The sequence below is a fragment of the Narcine bancroftii genome, chromosome 7 (assembly GCF_036971445.1).
Source record: "Narcine bancroftii isolate sNarBan1 chromosome 7, sNarBan1.hap1, whole genome shotgun sequence".
NCBI classification, from domain to species: Eukaryota; Metazoa; Chordata; class Chondrichthyes; order Torpediniformes; family Narcinidae; genus Narcine; species Narcine bancroftii.
Genome location: NC_091475.1, coordinates 18,699,355 through 18,723,763, shown reverse-complemented (window position 1 = coordinate 18,723,763; position 24,409 = coordinate 18,699,355). Strand labels below are relative to the sequence as shown.

At 41.6% G+C, this 24,409-nt stretch overlaps 1 protein-coding gene across 1 annotated transcript in view; it reads right to left on the bottom strand.

Moving 5' to 3' along the window:
* LOC138738562 (neural cell adhesion molecule 2-like) overlaps positions 1-24,409 on the bottom strand; it is a 1,138,397-nt gene that overhangs the window by 105,532 nt on the left and 1,008,456 nt on the right. The window contains exon 12 of the mRNA XM_069889008.1: positions 3,409-3,582. Within this exon, the coding sequence (XP_069745109.1) occupies positions 3,409-3,582 (174 nt within the window). The remainder of the gene's footprint in view (positions 1-3,408; positions 3,583-24,409) is intronic.

The window sequence follows — 24,409 nt, the reverse complement described above, 5'->3', positions numbered from 1 at the left end:
TATCAAGATTGGGATTTTATGCTTGCCATTTTAAGTTTCGAGGTTTGTCCTGTATGCTGGGATATACAGTACACTAACTTCAGTGGTTTCATTGGCTGTGAGGAGGGAGGTTAGTTCCAGGTATGTTACATCAAATTTGAAGTAAATCAATTAATTGTTTCAATAAATTTTAAATTTAGACACACAGCAAGGTAACAGACCCTTCCGGCTGATGAGACCTGTGCTCCCAAATATACCAAATAACCTACAACCCTGTACGTTTTGGAGGAGACCAGGGAACCAGGAGGAAACCCATGCAGACACAGGGAGAACTCGTTACAGACAATGCTGGATTCAAACCTGGGCCGCTGGCACTCTAAACCCCACAATAACTATGCTGCCCATTGTTCACTATTAATAATTAATAGGGTTATTAATTATTAAACATTTTTCAATGTTTCTGAATGTCTGATGAAGACTTATTGTATTGACAGCTGGTTAAGCTCTGCCCTCAATAGGGTCTGGGATAGGCCAGAAACAGAGGGGTGAAGATCATCGTGCAATTACATCAGAGTCTCATAATTATTAATTAAATTTGTTAAATTTTTGGGCACATCTTAGTCAGCTGCTAATTTATTTCCATGGGTGGCACCTATTGTAAGTGTTGGGAAGTCCCTGCAGAGCGCACATCACACCCCAGCTAGTTTTGGGGACAAGTTGCCACAGGTCTGCTCCAGGTAAGAACATAAGAAATAAGAATAGAAATTGGCCATCTGGCCCATCGAACAAGCCCCATCATTCAACAAGATCATGGCTGATGTGGCTGTGGGCTCAATTCTACCTACTCACTTTTCCCCATTACCCTATTTCCCTTACCATGCAATAATCTATGTGACTGTGCCATAAATGTATTTAATGGGGATGGCATCTGTTGCCTCCTTGGGTGGATCACAGAATCATCAGGAAAACAGTCCTCCTCACTCTTAAATCTACTTCCCCAAATCCTGAGGCTATGTCCCCTGGTTCTCATCTCACCGAACCCCCTCCTCCTTATCTCCGGAATCAGCCCAATGAGCCTCCTTGGGCATCGCTTCCAAAGTCAGTAATTCCTTTCTCACGTAAGGAGATCAGAACTGCACACTCTATTCCAGGTGCTGCCTCACCAGTACCCTGTACAGTTGCAGCAAAACCACCCTGGTCTTAAATTCAATCACCCAACAATGAAGGCCATCATCCCATTTGCCTTCTTGATCACCTGCAAATCAATACCTTGCAATCCATGCACAGGCACTTCCAGGTCCCCCTGCACAACAACATGCTGGATCTTTCACCATTTACATAATTTTTGCTTCCAAAGTGGGCGATCTCACATTTACCAACTTTGTACTGACTCTATGGGAAAGGGAACAACAAATATGGCTTGATGATTATGCCTAGGAAACTCCAGGCCTTGGGTAAAGGTGTTCAAGACCTTCGGAGCCATGTTAAGTTTAAGCAGAGCCCATTGAGGTGCAGAGAAATGGATTGTGATAGTACAGACCTATCACCAATGTATATAGTGTATATAGTTACTGTATCTAGACTGTGCTTACAGCGATTGGCTGAGAGCTAAGCCACGCCTATTGTCTGGGCCTTAAAGGGTTGTGTCCCTAGCCAGGTCGGATCATTCCGGACTGGTCAGCCACCTGTGAAGAGCTCCGGTCTTTTGCTAATAAAAGCCTTGGTTTGGATCAACAAGTCTTTGGTTCTTTCGACGAGCTCTACATGGACAGAGGGAGTTCCAGAGTGTCTCACCAGCTCAAGGCAAGGTGATAGGGTAGGAATATTTGACCCACTACTATCAGGAAGGAGGTACAGGAGTGTGAAAATCAGGACTGCCAAGTTGGGAAATAACTTCTTCCAGCAGGCTGTGAGACTGATGAATGCTATCCTGTAACATTGGGTCTCTTATAAATGAAATTGAGTAAATTATTTTAGAATATTTATGCATATTTATGGTATATTGTATGCATGTGATTATTATGGCATTGTGTGAGAAATGTGTGTGTACCAGGGTCTGGAGAAACACATTCATCTGGTTGTAGATGGTCAGATGGTAATAATGTGAACTTGAAATGGTTAAAATTCGGAATGATCAGGAGAAGAGGATTGGTGGGGTACAGCTATCTCAGGATAGAGGGTGGTTTTTGGAGGTCACAGTGAAGGGATGGAGAGGGGGTCATTAGAGGGGTAAGGATAAGAATTTTTAACTTGAAGCATCACAGCATCAGTGGCCAATATATGTTGGGAAATGACTGTCAGCTAGATGGGCTGATGCAAATTAGACAGTGGGAAAAGTTTGGTAGAACAATCATCACACATACAAATCACCAATCTGCCACTGAGTTGGCTCATCTCAGTTGAGCTTCAGCTGAGGTGTGGGGATCTCAAGCACGTTTCTGATCATTGGTCATTGAGATGAGGTGCGACTGGGGATTCAAGGCAGACCTAACTCGCTCAGCTTGCACCACTAATTTCTCAGGGACAAATGTCCAGTCACCTTTCATCACCAATGTTCAGATAGGTAGTGGGCTTGAATCGGTGGTGCTGTAGGGTTCATGAAGGTTCTTCATGAACTTTCTGTTCATTATAAAACCCTGGTTCAGTCATAGACCATACGAAATCTCAAGAGGTCGTGCGCATGTCTAGAGATAATCCATCAGGGTTGATTTATAATAAACCACAAAACAAAAGCAATAGGGACATTCAAAAGACTCTGAGATGGGCAAGTGGATGTAAGAAAAATGGAGTGTTACGGGAGTGAGGTAGGGGAGGATTAGATAGTTAAGAAATAGGAATACATGGGTCAGATAGTTGGCGGAAGAGCCCGTTCCGTGTCAAATGTTCTATGTTCTATGGACCATAGTTACTTCAGCAGGTTTCTTCACAATCTATCATCCATTGGATCCAACCTCATTCATTTAGGTCTTTAACTTTTGGTGGTAGCAGTCTTGGTGAGAGAACATGCTGTGAGCTCCCCAGAGAGGAAAAATCCATGTTCTTGGGGCCTGCATGAATGGAGCAGTAACAGAACACCTGTGCAGCCCTCTCAGACTGAAGGGCAGTGAGATACTTCAACTGTGTCCCATTGTCACTGAACACACTGTCAGAGGATACTGATCAAAAAAACTCCTCTGGAGATTGAAAACCTTTTCATCTCTTCTGCTACAATAAGTCCAACTATGAAGTCTAACATAGCTGGGAACTTCCTATTAAATCTCCTTGGTTTCCATTTCAATTAGACACTCACTCCATCCTGTTTCATTCTCCTTCTTCCTCTCTTTCATTCTCCCTATTGATTCAGACACAATATCTCAATTTTTTACACATACAGTTTACTGATCTATGTCGTGTGGACACTGCTGTCTCCGCGGAACCTCTGGCACTTACTTTGAGACCCATTGGAATTCACAGATTTCCAGTCTTCAGAATCTGCCTGCTTGACCTCCACTTGGTAGTGGTGGATGGGGACACCACCGTGCGAATCAGGCTTGGTAAAGGAGATTCTAGCGATCGTCTGCGATGCAGCAAGCACTCTCAAGCCATATGGACGGGATGGCACAGCTGGAAGGAATGAAGGAAACCACCGTGAACCATTAGAAACAATTATGAGCGATCTTGAAAGGAGACAAAAATCCAGGTACTTTTTGACAAGTAAAAACATAAGATGCTGAAAAAAAACCCCAGCAGGTCAATCAGTGTCTGTGGAGGGCAACCAGAGGAAATGACACAGGCCAATGACCATTCATCAGAGCGTGCTTTAAGCTCCAGAGATCGGGAGCGGGACAAGTGAACAGAGGGAATGTTTGTGCTAGGGTTCAGGCCCACCTGTTCCCCATAACACTTTAATACCACTACTATGCAAAAATCTATCCGTCTGTGCCTTAGCTATGAGGCGGCATCCGCTGCTTCCTTGGGCGGAGAATTCCAAAGATCGTGGTGGGCAAGCAGACTCTCCGGTTGTCACCCTGGCACATTTTACTTCACTTTATTACACGCGTATTAGAGTTTCCAGTGGACCTGCTGAATTTAACAGGGAGCGAGATAAAAATGGATGACCCTGACCCTGGTCCACCCGGGTATTGTGGATGTTCAGCCAACCGACCTGAGCCTGGGGTGGGGGGTGGTGGGGGGTCGGGGGAGGGTTCCAGCCATACTCAGGTCTCCTGGCTTTATCCACACACCCAGCTGGTGCTCTGGGCCCTCATGTCATACTCCAGACAAATGAGTGAGCCGGAACGACTAGTAAATTGCTGATCCAATTTACCACGTTATCATCCAGATCACTGATATAAATTTCAAACAACGATGGTCCCTTCCTCTCTTCGTTCCCCCATTCCCTCTTCCCAACACTATGTCTCTTCCACTCACAAACCCCATCCCCCCCCTTCCACTGTCCCCCACAAACTCTCTGAGGTAGCTCGATTGCGACCTTTGGAAAAATTGAGTCATCAAAGATTTTACTATCCATGGCACCAGCATTTCAATTACTAACATTAAGCATTGACCATCACAGGGGGCAGAGCTCTGTAAATTGTAAACACATAGCCTAAAGAGACAAAATTCACATATTGAACCTTTGTAAATTGAGCATTCCCTGCAGATGTTATTCTTTGGCTTGGCTTCGCGGACGAAGATTTATGGAGGGGGAAAAAGTCCACGTCAGCTGCAGGCTCGTTTGTGGCTGACAAGTCTGATGCGGGACCGGCAGACACGGTTGCAGCGGCTGCAGGGGAAAATTGGTTGGTTGGGGTTGGGTGTTTTAAAACACCTTCAAATGGCTTGTAGTACATGGACGCAATGACTCCGATGCTAAACTACATTTGACACTTTCAACAGAAGGTGGTGCATCTAAAATGCTTTCGCTACTGATTTACAAGGTTCCTAGGGTTTCTGAAGTTCAGTTATGAGGATAGACATGTTGTTTTCACTGGACCAGGCAAGATTGAGAGGAGAATTAGTGGAGAAGATGAGGGGGATTGAATGAAGGTGAACACAGGACCCCTGTTCCTACTGGGGGAGAAATCGGGGAACAAGAAAACAAATTTAAAATGACTGACACATTTAAAAAGATAAAGTGAAGATGTTAAAAGATGGTGGCGCAGACGGAGCTGCTGCGGACCCACAGAGAGCAAGGGAACGGAGATGGAGTTCTCCCGTGGGGTCCTGCCGCCCAGTCGACTGCTGCCGAGTGGCCCGCTAAGGGAGCCGACAGTGGTTTTTATTTGAGATCCTGTGAACTCGGGGTCTACGCCCAAGATGGCGGAGCTTATTAATTGGCAGATGACACGAGGGGCTGCGGACTCCGGGGAAGCGGAGGACTGGAGCAGGGCAACAGAAAACGGGAAGCCCAATCCCCATCTGGGAAGGAGAAGCAGAAGAGATGGCCCACGGGACTATGATCAGGGAGGTGGACCAGTGAGGGGGTTCTGCGGCGGGCCGCTGGCAACTTGAGGCGAGGAACCCACGGAAGCTGCAGGCTGTTGGAGACTGGCTCGAACTGCCTGCAGGGGTACCAGGTATCGGAACTGAAATGCAAGGAGGTGCCGAGTGCACCAAAGGCTCCCTGACTGTATTGGAGGTTCGGATCTGGAGCTTGGGTTGCCAATGGTTTGGACTGGACTCTGGGTGGCTGGGTGAGAGGGGGGGCTGCAGAAGCGCTGGAGGCGAATCTACGGACACTCGGTGACTCTGGGGGTACTCCTTTTGATTCTCTTCCTCTGTCTGTAAGAGGTGCTTCAGGCAATTCCTGCCAGTGGCAAATCTGTCTGCCTTGCAGCAGGCAAAAGTGAATTTCATGTTATAGGACGCTGTTTTATTACTATGACAATAAACTGAATCTTGAATAGTTAGCGATCTGCAATGTGGTGCTTGGAGGTGTGGCGGATGCAGGTTCACCAGGAATTGGTGAAAGGAAATCAAAGCAAAATAATTCATAGTGCCATGGGAAGAGAGCAGAGGAAAGGGAGTGATGGGATTACACTGCAGTGAGATGCTATAAACCCAATGGTCTGAATTGTATAGAATGTGTTATGATTCAAGGATAATTTACACCTTTTAGAGACAAGGACATAGTTATACAGAATTAGGCTTTTCAGCCCATCTGGTCCGTGCTGATCAAGCTCGTCACAGTTGTCTGTGTTTGGCCCATAGGCCCCTGAAACATTTCCTATCCATGTCCCTGTCGAAATGTTTTTTTGAAGAACCATATCATATTTACTTCCACTTGTGCCTTTTAAATCTTTCCCCTCTCATGGTTGGCGTAGCCGTTAGTGCAACGCCTTTACAGAGCTAGCGATTGTGACCATGGTTCGAATCCCGCACTGTCTGCAAGGCGTTTGTACGTTCTCCCCATCCCTGCGTGGGTTTCCACCCACCATCCAAAACATACAGGTTAATTGGGTGTAAATTGGGCGGCACGGACTCGTGGGCTGAAATGGTCTGTTACCGTCTAAATTTAAAATTTAATTTAAAATCTAAAATCTCTCCTTTTACTTTTCCTTACTCTGGGAAAAACAAACTGTGATCATCACTTTATCTAATGCTGTTTATGTTTTTATAAACCTTTATAAGGCCACTCCTGAACTGTATTCCACGGGAAAAAATAAGTCTCAGCCTCTCCTTATAACCTAAAGCCTCCATGTCCATGTGAATCTTTACTGCACTGTTTATATCCCAGAGGCCAGAATGTCACAAAATGCGGCAAGTGCAGTCTCACATAATATCCCAACTCCTGTGCTCAAGTCAACTCATTCACTGACTGATGGAAATAATTATTGCTTATTTTCTCTCTTGAAGCATTGAATTATCTCATCAGAAGAAAACCATTCTGCACCTGAGCCAGTCTGTTGAAAATTGGACAAATTATTTCTTCATTCCTTGCTCTTTGTCAGTAGCCTTGACGATGATTCCCTTTCATTTGCTTATGCAATATTCCCTTTGTATGCTCCTTCCCTCTTTCACTCTGCATCACTGTGTTGAAACCCTTACATAATTCCCAATCCATTCAACGGCTCTGTTCTGTTAAACTTTGCCCACGCCTCCCTTCTCTCATCATTGTACTGCTTTGATTGCTGTGGTGCTCTTAAATAACAAGTTTTACCAGGACGTACTTGTAAAACAGAGGGAAGGATTTATAGATGGTGGAAATAATATTGCAAGGAGTGTGCAGAATGGGCTTGAAATTAAGCACTTTAAAAATTAATTCTCCATTTGTAATCTACATTGACCTTCAGCAGAATCGATGTCAGTGATTTCATTATGATTTCATTACAGTTCCTTGCTCTTTTTTTTAAACCAACAGCATGTTATTAGGACAGAAACATCATTTTCCCGGTCATCTTAGCTTTGCTTGATTGGAGTGCTCCATCCACAAGCTTCTCACATTCTCACTGCCTGTGTGACTGGTTCTGAAAGCTATTCCTAAACCTAATCTCCGCTAACGCATCTCACAGCTGGACACAAGCACCTCATACAGTGTCAGGCCTGGAATTGGAACGCTTTATAAACTCACTGCATATGGACATTGCTAAACGATAGCAAGTGTTGGAGGAACAGTTCTCTTCACTCACTTAATCCATTGGATTTGAGCTGTGGTTTCCAATCTGTTTTTATCCCTCTGCTCAACCTATGGCATAGTAAGGTGAGTGGGGAAAAAAATGATTGAGAGCCACTGGTTCTCCAGAAAGTCCCGGATGACCAGGTCGTTTTTTTTAATAAATTTAATTTTTTATTTTTCACACCATAAATCACATTAGCCATGATACACACTTTTTCCTTTTCACACATATACAGTGACATTTTCTCCCCCCCATCTCCCTCCTCCCAACCCACCTCCCCACCCCCCGCCCCTCCCATCTATTTAAGGTATACAATCTAGGATATATTAAACCAGTCAGACAATGTTGTCACTCAACAAAAATACACCAGTAATTCTACTGAGTCCATTCTTTTCTTTCCTTCTCCTTCCATCAACTTAGGTAATGATTGTCCCCGGTAGGTTTTCGCTATTGTATTTAAAATAAGGCTCCCATATTTGTTCGAATATTTCAATATTATTTCTTAAACTATATGTTATTTTTTCTAATGGAATACATTTATTCATTTCTATATACCATTGTTGTATTTTCCAATTATCTTCCAATTTCCAGGTTGACATAATACATTTTTTTGCTACGGCTAGAGCTATCTTAACAAATCTTTTTTGTGCATCCTCCAAATCAATTCCAAATTCTTTGTTTTTTATGTTACTTAGGAGAAAGATCTCTGGATTCTTTGGTATATTGTTTTCTGTTATTTTATTTAATATCTGATTGAGATCTTCCCAAAATTTTTCTACTTTCTCACATGTCCAGATTGCATGAATTGTTGTTCCCATTTCTTTTTTACATCGAAAACATCTATCAGATACTGTTGGGTCCCATTTATTTAACTTTTGAGGTGTAATGTATAGTCTGTGTATCCTGTTATATTGTATCATACGTAACCTTGTATTTATTGTATTTCTCATCGTTCCAGAACATAATTTCTCCCATGTTTCCTTTTTTTATCTTTATATTTAAATCTTGTTCCCATTTTTGTTTAGTTTTACCATTTGTTTCCTCATTCTCCTTTTCTTGCAGTTTAATATACATATTTGTTATAAATCTTTTGATTATCATTGTGTCTGTAATCACATATTCAAGGTTACTTGCCTCTGGCAAACTCAAACTGCTTCCTAATTTATCCTTCAAGTAGGATCTCAATTGGTAATATGCCAGCGCTGTATCTTGAGTTATATTGTACTTATCTTTCATTTGTTCAAAGGATAAGAATCTATTTCCTGAAAAACAATTTTCTATTCTTTTAATCCCTTTTTTTCCCCATTCTCTAAAGGAAAGGTTATCTATTGTAAAAGGGAGTAACTTGTTTTGTGTCAATATTAGTTTTGGTAATTGATAATTTGTTTTATTTCTTTCTACATGAATCTTCTTCCAAATATTGAGGAGATGATGTAATACTGGAGAACTTCTATGTTGTACCAATTTTTCATCCCATTTATATAATATGTGTTCAGGTATCTTTTCCCCTATTTTATCTAATTCTAATCTCGTCCAGTCTGGTTTTTCCCTTGTTTGATAAAAATCGGATAGGTATCTTAATTGTGCGGCTCTATAATAATTTTTAAAGTTTGGCAGTTGTAAACCTCCTTGTTTATACCATTCTGTTAATTTATCTAGTGCTATCCTCGGTTTCCCCCCTCTCCATAAAAATTTCCTTATTATTTTCTTCAACTCCTTGAAGAATTTTTCTGTCAGTTGTATTGGCAATGACTGGAATAAGTATAATATCCTTGGAAAAATGTTCATTTTAATACAGTTTATCCTTCCTATTAGTGTTAGTGGCAAATCTTTCCAATGCTCTAAATCGTCCTGTAATTTTTTCATTAGTGGATAATAATTGAGTTTATATAGTTGGCCGAGATTTTTGTTTATTTGTACACCTAGGTATCTCATTGCCATCTAAATGGAGATTCCTTCTTAAATTTTGAGAAATCCGCATTATTCATAGGCATTGCTTCACTTTTATTTACATTTATCTTGTAACCCGACACTTCTCCATATTCCTTCAATTTCTTATATAATTCTTTTATTGATAGTTCTGGTTCTGTTAAGTACACTATAACATCATCCGCAAATAGACTGATTTTATATTCCTTGTCTTTTATTTTTATTCCTTTTATATTGTTATCTATTCTTATCAATTCTGCTAGTGGTTCTATAGCTAACGCAAACAATAAAGGTGATAGTGGGCATCCCTGCCGCATTGACCTGCTTAAGTTAAATTGCTTTGATACATGTCCATTTACTGTCACTTTCGCTAACGGTCCATTATATAATGCTTTAATCCAATTAATATACTTCTCCGGTAAATTGAATTTTTGCAATACTTTGAACAAATAATTCCATTCTACTCTGTCAAAGGCCTTCTCTGCGTCTAAAGCAACTGCTACTGTAGGTGCTTTATTTCCTTCTACTGCATGAATTAAGTTAATAAATTTACAAATATTGTCTGTTGTGTGTCTTTTTTTGATAAATCCAGTTTGGTCTAAATTTACCATTTTCGGTACATGCTCTGCTAATCTGTTTGCTAATAGTTTAGCTATTATCTTATAATCTGTGTTTAGTAAAGATATTGGTCTATATGATGCTGGTAAGAGTGGATCTTTCCCTTGCTTTAGTATTACTGTAATTATTGCTGTTTTACATGAATCTGGTAAGCTTTGTGTTTCATCAATCTGGTTGATTACATCCAGGAGGGGCGGAATTAATAAGTCTTTAAATGTTTTGTAGAATTCTATTGGGAATCCATCCTCTTCTGGTGTCTTATTATTTGGTAATTTTTTTATTATCTCTTGTATTTCTACTATTCCAAATGGTTCTGTTAATTTATTTTGTTCCTCTATTTGTAGTTTTGGTAGTTCAATTTTAGTCAGAAAGTCATGTATTTTCCCTTCTTTCCCTTCTTTTTCAGTTCGGTATAATTGTTCATAGAATTCTCTAAAGTTTTCCTTAATTTCTTTTGGATTATATGTAATTTGTTTGTCTTTTTTCCTTGATGCCAATTCCATTTTCTTAGCTTGTTCTGTCTTAAGCTGCCATGCTAGGATTTTGTGTGTTTTTTCACCCAGTCCATAATATTTTTGTTTTGTCTTCATTATATTCTTCTCCACCTTATATGTTTGTAGTGTTTCATATTTTATTTTTTTATCCGCCAATTCTCTTCTTTTAGTTGTATCTTCCTTCATTGCTAATTCTTTTTCTATATTTACTATTTCCCTTTCCAACTGCTCTGTTTCCTGATTATAGTCCTTCTTCATCTTGGTTACATAACTTATTATTTGCCCTCTAATGAATGCTTTCATTGCATCCCATAGTATAAAGTTATCTTCCACTGATTCCGTATTTATTTCAAAATACATTTTAATTTGTTTTTCAATAAATTCTCTAAAATCCTGCCTTTTAAGTAACATGGGGTTTAATCTCCATCTATACATTCTTGGAGGGATGTCCTCTAGCTTTACTGTCAATATTAAGGGTGAATGGTCCGATAGTATTCTCGCTTTATATTCTGTTTTTCTTACTCTATCCTGCATACTAGCTGATAACAAAAATAGGTCTATTCTTGAGTATGTTTTATGTCTAGCCGAGTAATATGAATATTCCTTTTCTTTTGTGTGTTGTTTCCTCCATATATCCAAAAGTTTCATTTCTTCCATTGATTTAATTATAAATTTGGTTACTTTGTTCTTTCTGTTAATTTTTTTCCCAGTTTTATCCATATTTGAATCCAAATTCAGGTTGAAATCCCCTCCTATTAATATGTTCCCTTGCGTATTTGCTACCTTCAAAAAGATATCTTGCATAAACTTTTGATCTTCTTCGTTAGGTGAATATACATTGAGTAGATTCCAAAACTCCGAATATATCTGACATTTTATCATTACATATCTCCCTGCTGGATCTATTATTTCCTCTTCTATTTTAAATGGCACATTTTTACTAATTAATATAGCCACTCCTCTTTCTTTTGAATTATACGATGCTGCTGTTACATGTCCTACCCAATCTCTCTTTAATTTCTTGTGCTCCAATTCAGTTAAGTGTGTTTCTTGCACAAATGCTATATCAATTTTTTCTTTTTTCAGTAAATTTAGCAGTTTCTTCCTTTTAATTTGGTTATGTATTCCATTAATATTTAAAGTCATATAGTTCAACGTAGCCATTTTATACTTTGTTTATCTTCCCTTTCCGTTTTTCCATCATTACCTTTCCTCCTTTTCCATTTCTGTTTTCTTATTTTAAACCCTTCATAAGACAACATTCCTAAAACATCAAACATTTTCCTTATTCTCCTATTTAAAACTTATTTAGCCCCAATCTCCCCTTCCCCTCCTGAGTTGTCCTTTATCCCTTGTCGGACAACCACATCTCCCCTCTCCATTTGGGTTTGCGAATTCACTCGCAAGCGTCAGCTGATTTTGCAGTGACCGCAACTCCTCCCCACCCCGCCCCCCCCAGAAAAGATTTCACTTTTCATATGTAACAAAGGTCACTCTTTTAGTTCTCTCCTTATTCCCTCTATTCCATTTCCTTCCCTTATTAATTCTTGTCTACACTATCTATATTTTCCTCTAAATACGGATACATTCACGTATGCACATTATACATATACACACTTATACCTCTTTACCCACATACATATAAATCGTGGTCATTTTTACTCTCATTACACGTCTTCATCCCTCAGTCTATTTTGTAATTGTTCTGCAAATTTTCGTGCTTCCTCTGGATCCGAGAATAGTCTGTTTTGCTGTCCTGGAATAAATATTTTCAATACCGCTGGATGCTTTAGTATAAATTTATACCCTTTCTTCCATAAAATCGCCTTTGCTGTATTGAACTCCTTTCTCTTCTTTAGGAGTTCAAAACTTATATCTGGATAAATGAAGATTTTTTGCCCTTTGTACTCCAGTGGCTTGTTGCCCTCTCTTACTTTTTCCATTGTCTTCTCCAGTACCTTTTCTCTTGTAGTATATCTTAGGAATTTTACTAAAATAGATCTTGGTTTTTGTTGTGGTTGTGGTTTAAAGGCCAATGCTCTATGTGCCCTTTCTATTTCCATTTCTTGCTGTAGTTCTGGACATCCTAGGATCCTAGGGATCCAATCTTTTATAAACTCTCTCATATTCTTGCCTTCTTCATCTTCCTTAAGGCCCACTATCTTTATGTTATTTCTTCTGTTATAATTTTCCATTATATCTATTTTCTGAGCTAACAGTTCTTGTGTCTCTATAACTTTTTTATTAGATTCCTCTAATTTCTTTTTTAAGTCTTCTACCTCCATTTCTACTGCTACTTCCCGCTCTTCCATCTTGTCCATTTTCTTTCCCATTTCTGTTAAGGTCATATCTATTTTATTCATTTTCTCTTCTGTGTTGTTTATTCTTCTTCTTAAGTCATTAAATTCCTGTGTTTGCCATTCTTTAAATGACTCCATGTATTCTTTAATAAGAGAAAGTATATCCTTTATCTTGCCTTTCCCTTCTTCTTCTATTTCACTGTACTCTTCCTCTTCCTCTTCTTCTTCCTCTGGGTTGGCCATCTGTTGTTTCTTTGTTGCCCTTTTCTTCTCTTCTTTCTTGTTTTCATTGTCTTCTGTGTTCTCTTCTTGCTGCAGGTGTTCTGCAGCTGTCGTTGCCGGCTGTGGAGATCGACTCCCAAGCTGGTCACCCCTCCCGTCGGTGTGTTTTTTTTCATGCGCACCGCGCACTTTTACTCGGCTCAGCGAGCCATTTTTGTAGTCCAATTTCTACCGACCTGAGGGAGCGAGTTTCTCTCTCCACCGCGGGCCTCTTCGAACAGGTAAGGCCTTCTCCTTCTTCCTCCGTTGTCTTCTCTTCCTCTCTTCTTACCGTTGATTTCGATTTTTCTTTTTTTGTCGCCATCTTCCTTCCACCTTTATATTCACTTTTCTTTAACTTTTATTTCTGTGCCTTTGTGTTTTTCTTTGTTTTTTTTGACTTTTCTGGAGAGGGCTGGAGTTCACCGTCCGGCCACTACTCCATCACGTGACTCCTCCCGGATGACCAGGTCTTGAACAATAACTCTATTCATTGAGCATGGCTACTGCTTCACAGGAATAATACAGTAAAACGCCTGTTATTCGGAATTCAAACAACCAGCAGCCTCAAGCAAATGGCAAAAAAATAAATAAAATAATATTTAAACTGGTAAGTTTAAAATTGTAAAAGTAAATGTTTTCTGAAAATCATGAAGAAGGCCATGGATCAGGCTCGATGGGCCAGATGGCCTACCCCTGCATCAATTCCTTACGTGCTTAGGTGTGTGCACTGAAACGTCAGGAGGAACACTGTTTAGTCAAGTTGGAATATATGATAACAAACTTGAACTGACTTCCCTCTACCCTAGATATTTAATTATCTTGTACTTGCCCACCAACTCCCCTTTGATTTTAGAACCGAAGAAACGTGCCTTTTCTACCCACCACAGCCATGCTAACCTTTTTGCTCATCTTCACTACCTACGCTTACAGTGTCCAATTAACCTACCAACCTGCGAGCCTCTGGGATATGGGAGGAAACCAGAGCAACTGGGGGTAAAAGCCATGGAGAATAAGTGCCCATTCCACATCCACGGAGCACTGGAGGTCCAGATTGATCCTGTATATTTGGGGGCTGCTCCACTCTCCGAACAAAAGTTAATACTGGTTCACCACTGTTATGTCTTGTCATTGGCAATATTTATTGACTTTCCTTTCTTATACTGAGCTGTGAAGAGAATTAACCACATGAACAGTCAGACAGGTAAACATGGCAGTTTTACTTCTCTGACGGACATGGTTAGTGTAGCGGTTAGTGCATCAATATTACAGCGCCAGGGATGAAACCGATGTTGTCTGTAAGGAGTTTTCATGTTCTCACCGTGAAGTGTGAGTGTTATCCCCAGGTGTTCTGATTTAATCCCATGTTTCAAAGATGTACAGAGTTAGTAGGTTAATGGTCACATGGGTGTATTTGGATGCCACGGGCTCATGGGCCAGAAGGACCTGTTATTGTTTGGTGGCACTAAAAGGTCTGTCCGGTTCTACTGTTCTACTTCTACTGCCCCTTTTAGGTGCTGAGGGCCTGACCACCCATGCTGGTTGACTGAATTAATTTTCCTTCTGCTGATGAACTTAAATCAATATCCCCAACATCTCCCCCTATTCTCAATCTCTGCTAAAATTTAATCTCTGGCATACGCAGGAAGACCCTGATGTCCTGATGTGGACTTCAGGTGGGGAAAATCATGAGAACATGAACCAGTCCTCATCGAGGGGGCAGCAGTGGAAAGGATTAAGAACTTCAAATTCCTGGGTGTCAATATCTTTGTCCTGTGGCCTCCATGGCGATGCAAGTACGAAGAAGGCTTGCCAGCAGCTATTCTTCATGAGGAGTTAAGGAAGATGTGGTGTGCCACCAAAGACACTTCCAAATTTCGTGGCAAGCATTCTGACTGGTTGCATCACCGTCTGCTCTGGAGGTGCCAATACACAGGACACGGCTACGGAGAGTTGAGAACTCAGCCAGTGCCATCACGGGCACCAGCCTTCAGTCCATTGAGGACATCTCCAAGAGGTGGTGACTTAAGAAAGCAGCCTCTGTCCTCAGGGACCCTCACCACCCAGGCTAGGCCGTCTTCACACGGCTACCACCAGAAGCCTGAAGACGAACATCCAGCGACACATTAACAGCTTCTTCCCCTCCACCATCAGATTTCTGAATGGACAATCAACCACAGACACTACCTCACTTTTTCTTCTATTGCACTAATTTATTTATCTTAAAATACAATTTATAGCAATATATGCACCTGTGATGCTGCCATAAAGCAACAAACTTTGTGACATGTTCATGACAATAAATTCTGATTCTGAGCCATCACTGGTTTAACTGCACATATGGATAGGCAAAAATCCATTGCAAACATTCCTGTGCCAGTGACTGAGAGCTCCGGTCTGGATGGGCTATCTTAAACACCAGTCAGCAAATCTTTATTTCTCATTTTTAAGCAAGGCTGCTGTGAATCAAATATCACAAAATATCTGTGTCTGGGAAAGGTATCAGCTCTGAGGAATTCAAAAATAATCTTTTTCAGAAGCACGGATGGAGCTTGATGAGTTTTGCATGGCAGAATTCTAAATGTTACTTTTCCTAGTGGGAAATTCAAGTGCAGGCAGGCCACTGAGTAATAATATTGCTGGAGTGTGCGGTGCACTTCGAATAGAACTGAGCACTGAGCCTCAGTTAGATATTGCAAGTTATTCCAACACGGAGGGTGTTTTGACAGGAGCTCGACAAATCAGCAAATGAACCCTTCTCCGTGTCAAGGTTCTGATATTCTTTGCAATGCAGATGTTGTGCCTACATCGGTAATATTGGCCAATTGCCTCAACTCGGTTGTTGTTGAAACCCTCAGCTGCGCCTTTACATATGAAATAGAAGCAAGAGTCTGCCATCCAGCCAGTCAAGCCTGTTCCACCATTCAATAAAATCATGACTGGTCTGGCCATGGACTCAGCTCGACCCACCTATCTTTTCCATCATCACCCTTAATGTCCCCACCCTGCAAAAACCTATCTCACTCTTACACAGTCGCCTGAGCATTAAGCCCTGCAAAAGGAAATGGACACAGCCCAGGACATCACAGGTAAAACCTTTCCCACTATTGAGAACATCGATAGGGTACGCTGCTGTTGGAGAGAAGCAGCAATCATCAGGGATACACACCACCCCGCACTGGCTGTGTTCTTGCTACTGCCATCAGGAAAGAGGTATAGATGTCACAAGACTTGTACCACCAGGTTCAGGAATAGCTGCTACCCCTCCACCATCAGAATCCTCAACCACAAACTCAATTATGGACTCATTTAAGGACTTATTTGTGCTCTTTATTGACTTTTTTAATTCTCTGTATTGCACAGTCCAAAACTCTAAATCAATAATGGAATCCAAGGCGAAAAACTACAAAATCCTATTTGGACCATCATGTATGCAATGGCTCATTGGCAGTATTTAACCCCAAACTAATCTTATCCTCATCAGCTGTTCAACAAATCTTTTTCCTCCAAATCTGTTTTTTTTTAATGCATTTCCCATTTTAATTTTCCTTTTTCCCCACTGATCCAATTCCCCTTTGAATGCTCTGATTGGACATGCTTCCCCTGCCCTTTAGGTTGTAAAGTCAGATCATAAATGCTATTGCAAATGATTATTTCATGCCTTGTGAACTTTCACTACTCAATACAACTTTTTATTCAAGTAAAACACAGAAGTCTGCAGGTGCCATGATGGAAGTAGAAACACAATGGTGGAATTCCCGTAAAGTGGAGGAGCAACACCTCTCCAACCAGACGGCATTAACATCCACCTCCAGTTTCTGCTAGACCACTTCGTGTTCTCCCTCTCTCTCCTTTCCTCCAGCTCTCCACCCCCTTCCCTCTCCATTCACAGAGCTATCACCCCTCCCCCATTTGCTATTGTGCCCTTCCTCCCTTATCAACCTATTACCTCCAGTGTGGGATTGTGCACCTCCCCTGCCTCTCCTGCCATCATTTTATTTAGGTGCCTGCCTACATTTTGCTCATACCTTGATGAAGGGCTCAGGCCCGAAACACTGGGAGTGCATCTTTATCTTTGCTGTATAAAGTACACTGCTTAACTGCTAACTTTGCGCTTTTACAAGTTTCTATTCCCCCTTTCGAATTGCTTCTGAGTTTTGAACAACTCTCTCTCAGCTGCTTTTACAATAACTCCAGGGTCTTCAATCACTTTTGAATCTGCTGGGTTCAACTACTCATCTGGTATTCCTGTTGTGGTCTCTATATTGGAGAGACTGGGTGCAGACTGAGAGATCACTTCATTGAGCACCTAGGCTTTGTCCGCTGCAATAGCAGCAATCTCCCAGTGGCCACGCACTTCAATTCCCCGCTCCATTCCCTTGCAGACATATCTGTCCATGATTTCATGCATTGCCAGACTGAAGCCACCCACAAATTGATGGAACAACACCTCATCTTCCGTCAAAACATGATAGATGTAAGACTGAAACATTATTTCACAAGTTTTGGTCACGTTCCTTGCTTTCCAATTATTGGGAAAGTATCTTCCGTACCTTGTCTTTAGTTCTTAATATTAATTTGACTCCTAATCCTTTTCTTGCCCTCTTTGGAGTAAGTAAGTCAGCAGATTTAAATTTGTCTGGGCCACAATCCCATGCTCTTCTTACTGCCAGAAGAGTTTAACTTATGAGATGGAAGGACGCTGTCCCTCCTGCATAGACTCAGTGGTTTTCTGATGTGATGGGATGCTTGACTCTGGAAAAAAAACCTTAATATTCTAAATTTATGGGGTCCTTTCCTTAATTATTTTTAGAATTTATATGATTATTGGATCCCATTTTACAGTCTAGTTGCCCTTTCATTCATGCATTAATAGAACATATATGTTTAATCATAACTTCACAAGGGAAGGGTTAGATTATTAGAATAGTTCTTGTTTCATATACATTTTTTGAAACTCATAGGTAGTAAATAGCTATTTGTTTACTTTATTGGATATATATTCTTGTTATTACCTATGTATGAGCATATATATATACAACTCACTAAAAATATTGGAAAGAGAGCTGCCTGCCTTATTTTTACTCATACCTAGAAGAAGGGCTCTGTGAAACCTGCTGAGTTCCTTCAGCATTTCTGTGTTTTTACTACAATCACAGTAAAAACACAAAATGCAGGAGAGGCTCAGCTGGTCAAACAGTGTCCTTTATGTAGCAAAGGTAAAGATACAAAACTGACATTTTGGGCTTAAGCCCTTCAACAGGCAACGTGGCTGTGGAAGAGTCTGGGTGAGTACGTGGTCGTAGAGGGCAACGTGGCTGTGGAATTGAGTCTGGGTGTACATGGTTGTAGAGGGCAACATGGGTGTGGAATTGAGTCCGGGTGTACATGGTCGTAGAGGGCAACGTGGCTGTGGAATTGAGTCTGGGAGAGTATGTGGTCATAGAGGGCAACGTGGCTGTGAAATTAAGTCCGGGTGTACATAGTCGTAGAGGGCAATGTGGCTGTGGAATTGAGTCTGGGTGTACATGGTCATAGAGGGCAATGTGGCTGTCTCCCTAAACCCTGTGTTGGGAGTTCAGCGGGATTCTCTCTGTAACCCCTACTGGTATTGACTACTATAATCACAGCAATTGCAGACCTTTGTGTTTCACTTTTTCTTCAATCCCTGATAACATTCACTTCAGTAAATGAAAAATCAAAGTAAACTTGCAGATGCTGGGAATCTGAAATAAAACAGAAGGTGCGAGAAACACTCAGCAGGTCAGGCAGCATCCGTGGAAAGGAGAACGGAGTTAATGCTTCTGGTCCAAGACCCTTCATTAGAAATGACCCGATCCTGGAAGTAGGACAGATCAGTGAATGGACAAAGGGTCTTGGACCTGATACTTTGGCTCTGTTTCTTCTCCACGGAGGCTGCCTGAACTGATGAGTGTCTCAGGCATTTATTTCAAATTCTATATGAGGTTGTGAAAAATTATATTGATGAGGAGTTGGTTTACATACAGGTCAGCACAACATCATTTGCTGAAGAGGCTGTACTGTGCTGTAATGCTCTATATTCTAAATTATATACCCAGCAAGCAGTCGATCCAAAAGTCAAGGAATTATAGAAGACCCTTTCCATCCAGCACATGGTACCTTCAACCCGCTACCATCTAAAAGAAGGCACAGAGGCATCAAAATTAGGACTGAAACATGAAAGTCTGCAGGCACTGAGATTGTAGCAAAAACACCAGACAATCTCGCAGTGTCCATCGGAGGTAAAGATATATTACCGAAACGTCAGTTAAATATCTTTACCTCCGATGGACGCTGTGAGACTGGTTGAGTTCCTCCAGCATTTCTCTCAAAATCAGGACTGCTAAGATGGGGGATTAGCTTCTTCCCACAGGCTATGAGTCTGAAGAATATCATCCCAGATATTTGATGATTTATGTGATCTTCATACCTTGTGTGCCATGAGTTTGTGTGCTTGCACCATGGTCCGCTGTTTCATTGGGTTCTCTATGTGCAATCAGGTGATAATGAACTTAAACAATTAGGCCATAAGGCAGCATTTTGAGTGCCTGATCCTGGCTCCAAGACAGTGAGCTCAGTTTGGCGGGTAGCATGGAGGCTGAGGGGGATGTCGTAGAAGTGAAAGTGAAATGTCAATCTGTAAGGAACAGGAGTTGGGTTCCTGTTTGAGAAATCTAGTCAGAGACACTTTCAAATTTTCAAGGATAAAACTGACATCAGACTCCAACTGAGAACTGGGTATCTTGGATCAAACTCCATACAGAGATGCTTCAATCCCCTACTGTCAAAACCCATTTAAATCACACTTGATGCTTTATAGATTCCATGAGTCAACGCTGACTCATGATGCTTGATTGGGAAGTTCAAGTTGTTTTCATCTGGAAGTTCATTGTTAGTTTAAGAGAATCTGAATGGGATGTATTGAAAAGCGAACAGAGACACTCAGCGGTAATTGCACATGGATCTTTGAAGGTGACAGGACAAAGACTTTTGTAAAAGACATTTGGCTTTTAAAATGTGGTACAGAAAGTAAATTGGAGGACCTTCCCTTGGTGGAGACAATTTGAACAGTGGCCTAATTGACAAAATCATGAATAATTTGGAAATGATGGAATGGCGGGGGGGAGGAGAACAAATCTTAATCCATGAAGGGTTAACAGATAATCACAGACATATTAATAATATGGTGATGGATTCATTGCAGAATATTGTAAACTTTCATTGGGAAATGGACACGTGCTGGTCTTCAGACACCTGTATCACCTGTTTGAAGGTTCACATCGGGAGAGAGATACAAGAGTACCAGACCCAGAACCACCAAGCTGAGAAACAGTTTTTTCCCATGGGCATTGAGACTGCCGAACTGCTCATAAAAGCCCTCCGAGACTTTACTATTTATGAAACAATATTTATTTATTTTTATCTTGTATCGTTTGTCTGGATGTGCGTTTGCATGCTTTTGTAGCACACTGCTTCATCGGGTTGTGCTTGCACAATCGGATGAGAATAAATTTGAACTTGAAGGTAGCAGCAAGAAGAGAGGTGATGGGGATTGTTTGTGATGTTGGCTGTGTCCTTGAGGCAGTGTCTCATCTAGAGGTCGACAATGGTCGGTCCTCATGATGGGCCTGCCACTTTCTGCAGCTGTCTGTGTTCCTGGGCAGTCGTGTTTTCAAACCTGCTGGTGGCTCAAGAGAGCAGCCACTTCGTCCAAGGACTTTCACCACCCAAGCCGTGCCCGCTTCACACTGTTTCCTTCGGAAAGCAGGTACACGAGCCTGAAGGTGAACACTCAACGGTACAAAAACAGCTTCTTCCCCTCTGCCATCAGATTTCTGAGTGGAAAATGAACCACTTTCTCTTATTTTTGCATTAATTTATTTTTTAACGTATTTTATAGCAATATTTGCACCTGTAAAACTGCTGCAAAACAATGAAGTTTGTGACTTATTCATGGCAATAAATTTGATTCTGATTCTGATTCTGAGACATCCTTGGAACATAAGGAGACATGTCAGGCCTGGTCCAGGTAGTGAGGGAGCACTGCCCATATCTGGGATCCTCCATGCACTTGCATGTCAGGTGCATGGAGAGCCCAGAAAAAAGAGTGAATTTTGTGCAACGTCCATCAGGGGTCCAGCGTTCAATTTCATCTCTATTGTGTTTTTGTTGCTCATAACAAGCTTTGGTGCTAAGCAATCAAGGCTTGGAAACTGAGGGATGGGCCAAGGAAAGGCTGCAGACAGGATTTCCCAGACTGATCCCAGGAATGGGTGACTTTGGTTCAGTGGTGAGACTGGGTCGAACTCCCAAGAGCACAAAAGATAGAGGGGAGATTGAGAGGGAATGGCGCTTGTGTTGATGGATGGGATGCCAGTCATGCTTTGTCCACGATTATGTCAATCTTCTGGACAGTTGTTGAGGCTGTATTCACGGAGGCAAATGGAGATTATTTCATCGTGCTCCTGAGTTGTGCATCACAGCCTGGGAAGGGAACTGCCCAAGAGTGTAAAAAATCAGAGAGTAATGAACGCAACAAACCAACTTCTCCTTCGTCAACTCCGTCTACACCCCACTGTCTCAGGAAAGCTGTCCACATACTAAAGGACCTATCAAACACTCTCCTACCCTCTTCCTTTCGGCAGAAGATGAGCGTGAAAACACGTACCTCCAGATTGTTTCCTGCTGTGATCAGGCTCTTATGTGGACCTCTCATTGGTAAAAAATGATGCCCCGAACTGTTTTAACTGCACTTTTTCCATATCTTCCTGATGAAGGTCTCAGACCTGGGTCATTGACTGCCGTTTACTTCCAATGGATGCAGTGTGCCCTGCACTTTGCATTTCTCTAGCACATCAGTATACCCTCTATACCCTGCACTTGGTCTTTGTAACATGATGCACTGTGTTCTTTGATTCATACTATCACCACACCCTGAACTTTTAAAATAATAGAGCACTACAGCACAGAAGCGTGCCATTCAGCCTATCTACACTGCACTGAACTTATTATGCTACCCGGCCCATAGCCCTCCATACTTCTCCTATCCACATACATACACATCCTGTCTTCTCTTACCTGTCAAAATTAAATCCGCATTCACCACCTTCGCTAACAACTCATTCCTCACTCTCATCACCTGACAACAATAATTTTGTTTCATTACCGCACTGCCTGCTGCACTTGAGCATGAGTTGACCTGCCTGGATATCTCACAAAAGAGCTTTACATTGTATCTCATAACACGCAAAAATTCAACAGTTGGAGATGGTGGAACAGCTCTGATCAATCAGGAAAGGAGTTACTCGGTGCAAGGAATCTAGCTTCTGACCTGTTCTTTGAGCCATTGTATTTCTGTGACTGGTCCAGTTAAATGTCTGATCAGTGATGAGGCCAGGTCATTGGAGATGTAATGAAATTGAATGCCCAGGTAAGTCTCTCTCTGGTCAAGGTTCTTGCTGTCTACCATCTGCGTGGTGAGTGTTGCATGTCTGATTATCTTCCATAATATTACATAATAGGTTGTCAGAATTATATTTCTATCGTTATTGAAAATACAATACATTCAACGCCCCATGAACCAGCCTACGAATGAGAACGTACTCACTAAAATTGAGTCATTTTGGTAAGTGTTCTTCTGCAAACATCACTATGGCAAAGTTCCCAATTTAAAAAAACAAACATGACTGTTCCTCTCAAATTAGCTCAAGTATGATTGACCTTGACTTTTGTCACGAAAAGTGCTCCATTGAAGATTTTCCTTTTCTATTATGGAATCAGATCCTAGCCTGTTAGTTATTACCAGTCCTCAGTCTGACTTCACTCTGTTCTGCAGGGAAGGAACACATTAAGGAGATTGATGGGGCACAGTGTAAAAAATGACATCCTATCAATCCAAGCCCTGGAAACAAAGCCACTTGTCCTCTCTACTTTACAGACCTGCTAAGGGCAGCCAGCGTGCTGGGTTAACTGCTAACAGAAGCACCTCCTTGGGTGACATCTCTGTTCAAAAGCTTGGAGTGTTCTAGTGTCACAATTTGGACAAGATAAAGGAGATGATTGTTGCCTTTTGGAGGACCAGGTATGATCAGCCTCCACTACACATCAATAACTCTGTAGTGGAGAGTGTGGAGAGCACCAAGCTCCTTGGTGCTCTCATGGACCTATCATGGACACTCAAAATCTCCTCACTTGTCAGGAAGGTGCAACAGTGACTGCACTTCCTGAGAAGACTGAACTGGGTGAGGCTACTGGCCACCACCCTGTCGACATTCTATAGGACCTCTACCAAAAGCGTCCTGGCCGGCTGCATCACAGTGTGGTACAGTTGCTGCCGAGAATTGGATCAGAGGTAAATCCACAGGACCTTGAGAGGAGAAGCGTGGATCACCATCCCCCTCACTGATGGGATTTGCCGGGATCGTTTTCAGAAGAGATTGCTTAAAATCGCACCCCGAACACAGCACCTTTCTGCTGCTCCCATCGGGGAAGAGATACAGGAGGATCAGAGCCAGCACCACCAGGCTGAGAAGCGGCTTCTTCCCACGGGCAGTGAGGATGCTGAATGACCAAAGGAATTCTCACACTAACCATCTAAGACTCTCATATTTATGAAATAATATTTATTTATTTGTATGCATTGCATGTGTATTGTTTGTCTGTATGTGTGTTATGTCTGCTTGGGTGTCTCCGTGTTTTCATATGAGGACCAGAGAATGCTGTTTGATCAGATGTTCTTTACCATCAGATGACAATAAACTTGTCTGAATCTAAGGTATCCTCTTGAATTTAAAACTGATTTGGAGCTTCTCCCCTGATATCTGGACTTGGATTTGAAGCAAGTGAAATAAAACATGGAATTTCTCCAACATGAAACTTTAATTCTGTTTCTCTTCCCATGGACGCTGGCTGACTTGCTGAATGATTCTGAATTGAACTGAAATGCTTTTTTTTTGTCACGTGAACCAAGGGAGAGTGGGAAATTTTGTTGTGCGAGCTCTCCTGCCAGGTCAACTTATTACTTTGACTTCAAAATGCAAATTATGCCCCAAAGGGATTCACAACTTGGGAAGTGCTCTCTTGATTGCAATGTGGGTAAAAACATCGGCAAATCTGTGCGCTGAAAGATCTCGCAAGTCACAATGTGACAGTGACCTGGATTAGTGGCGCTGGCTGTGTGTTAAATATTGAGCCCTAGCCAAGAAATCAG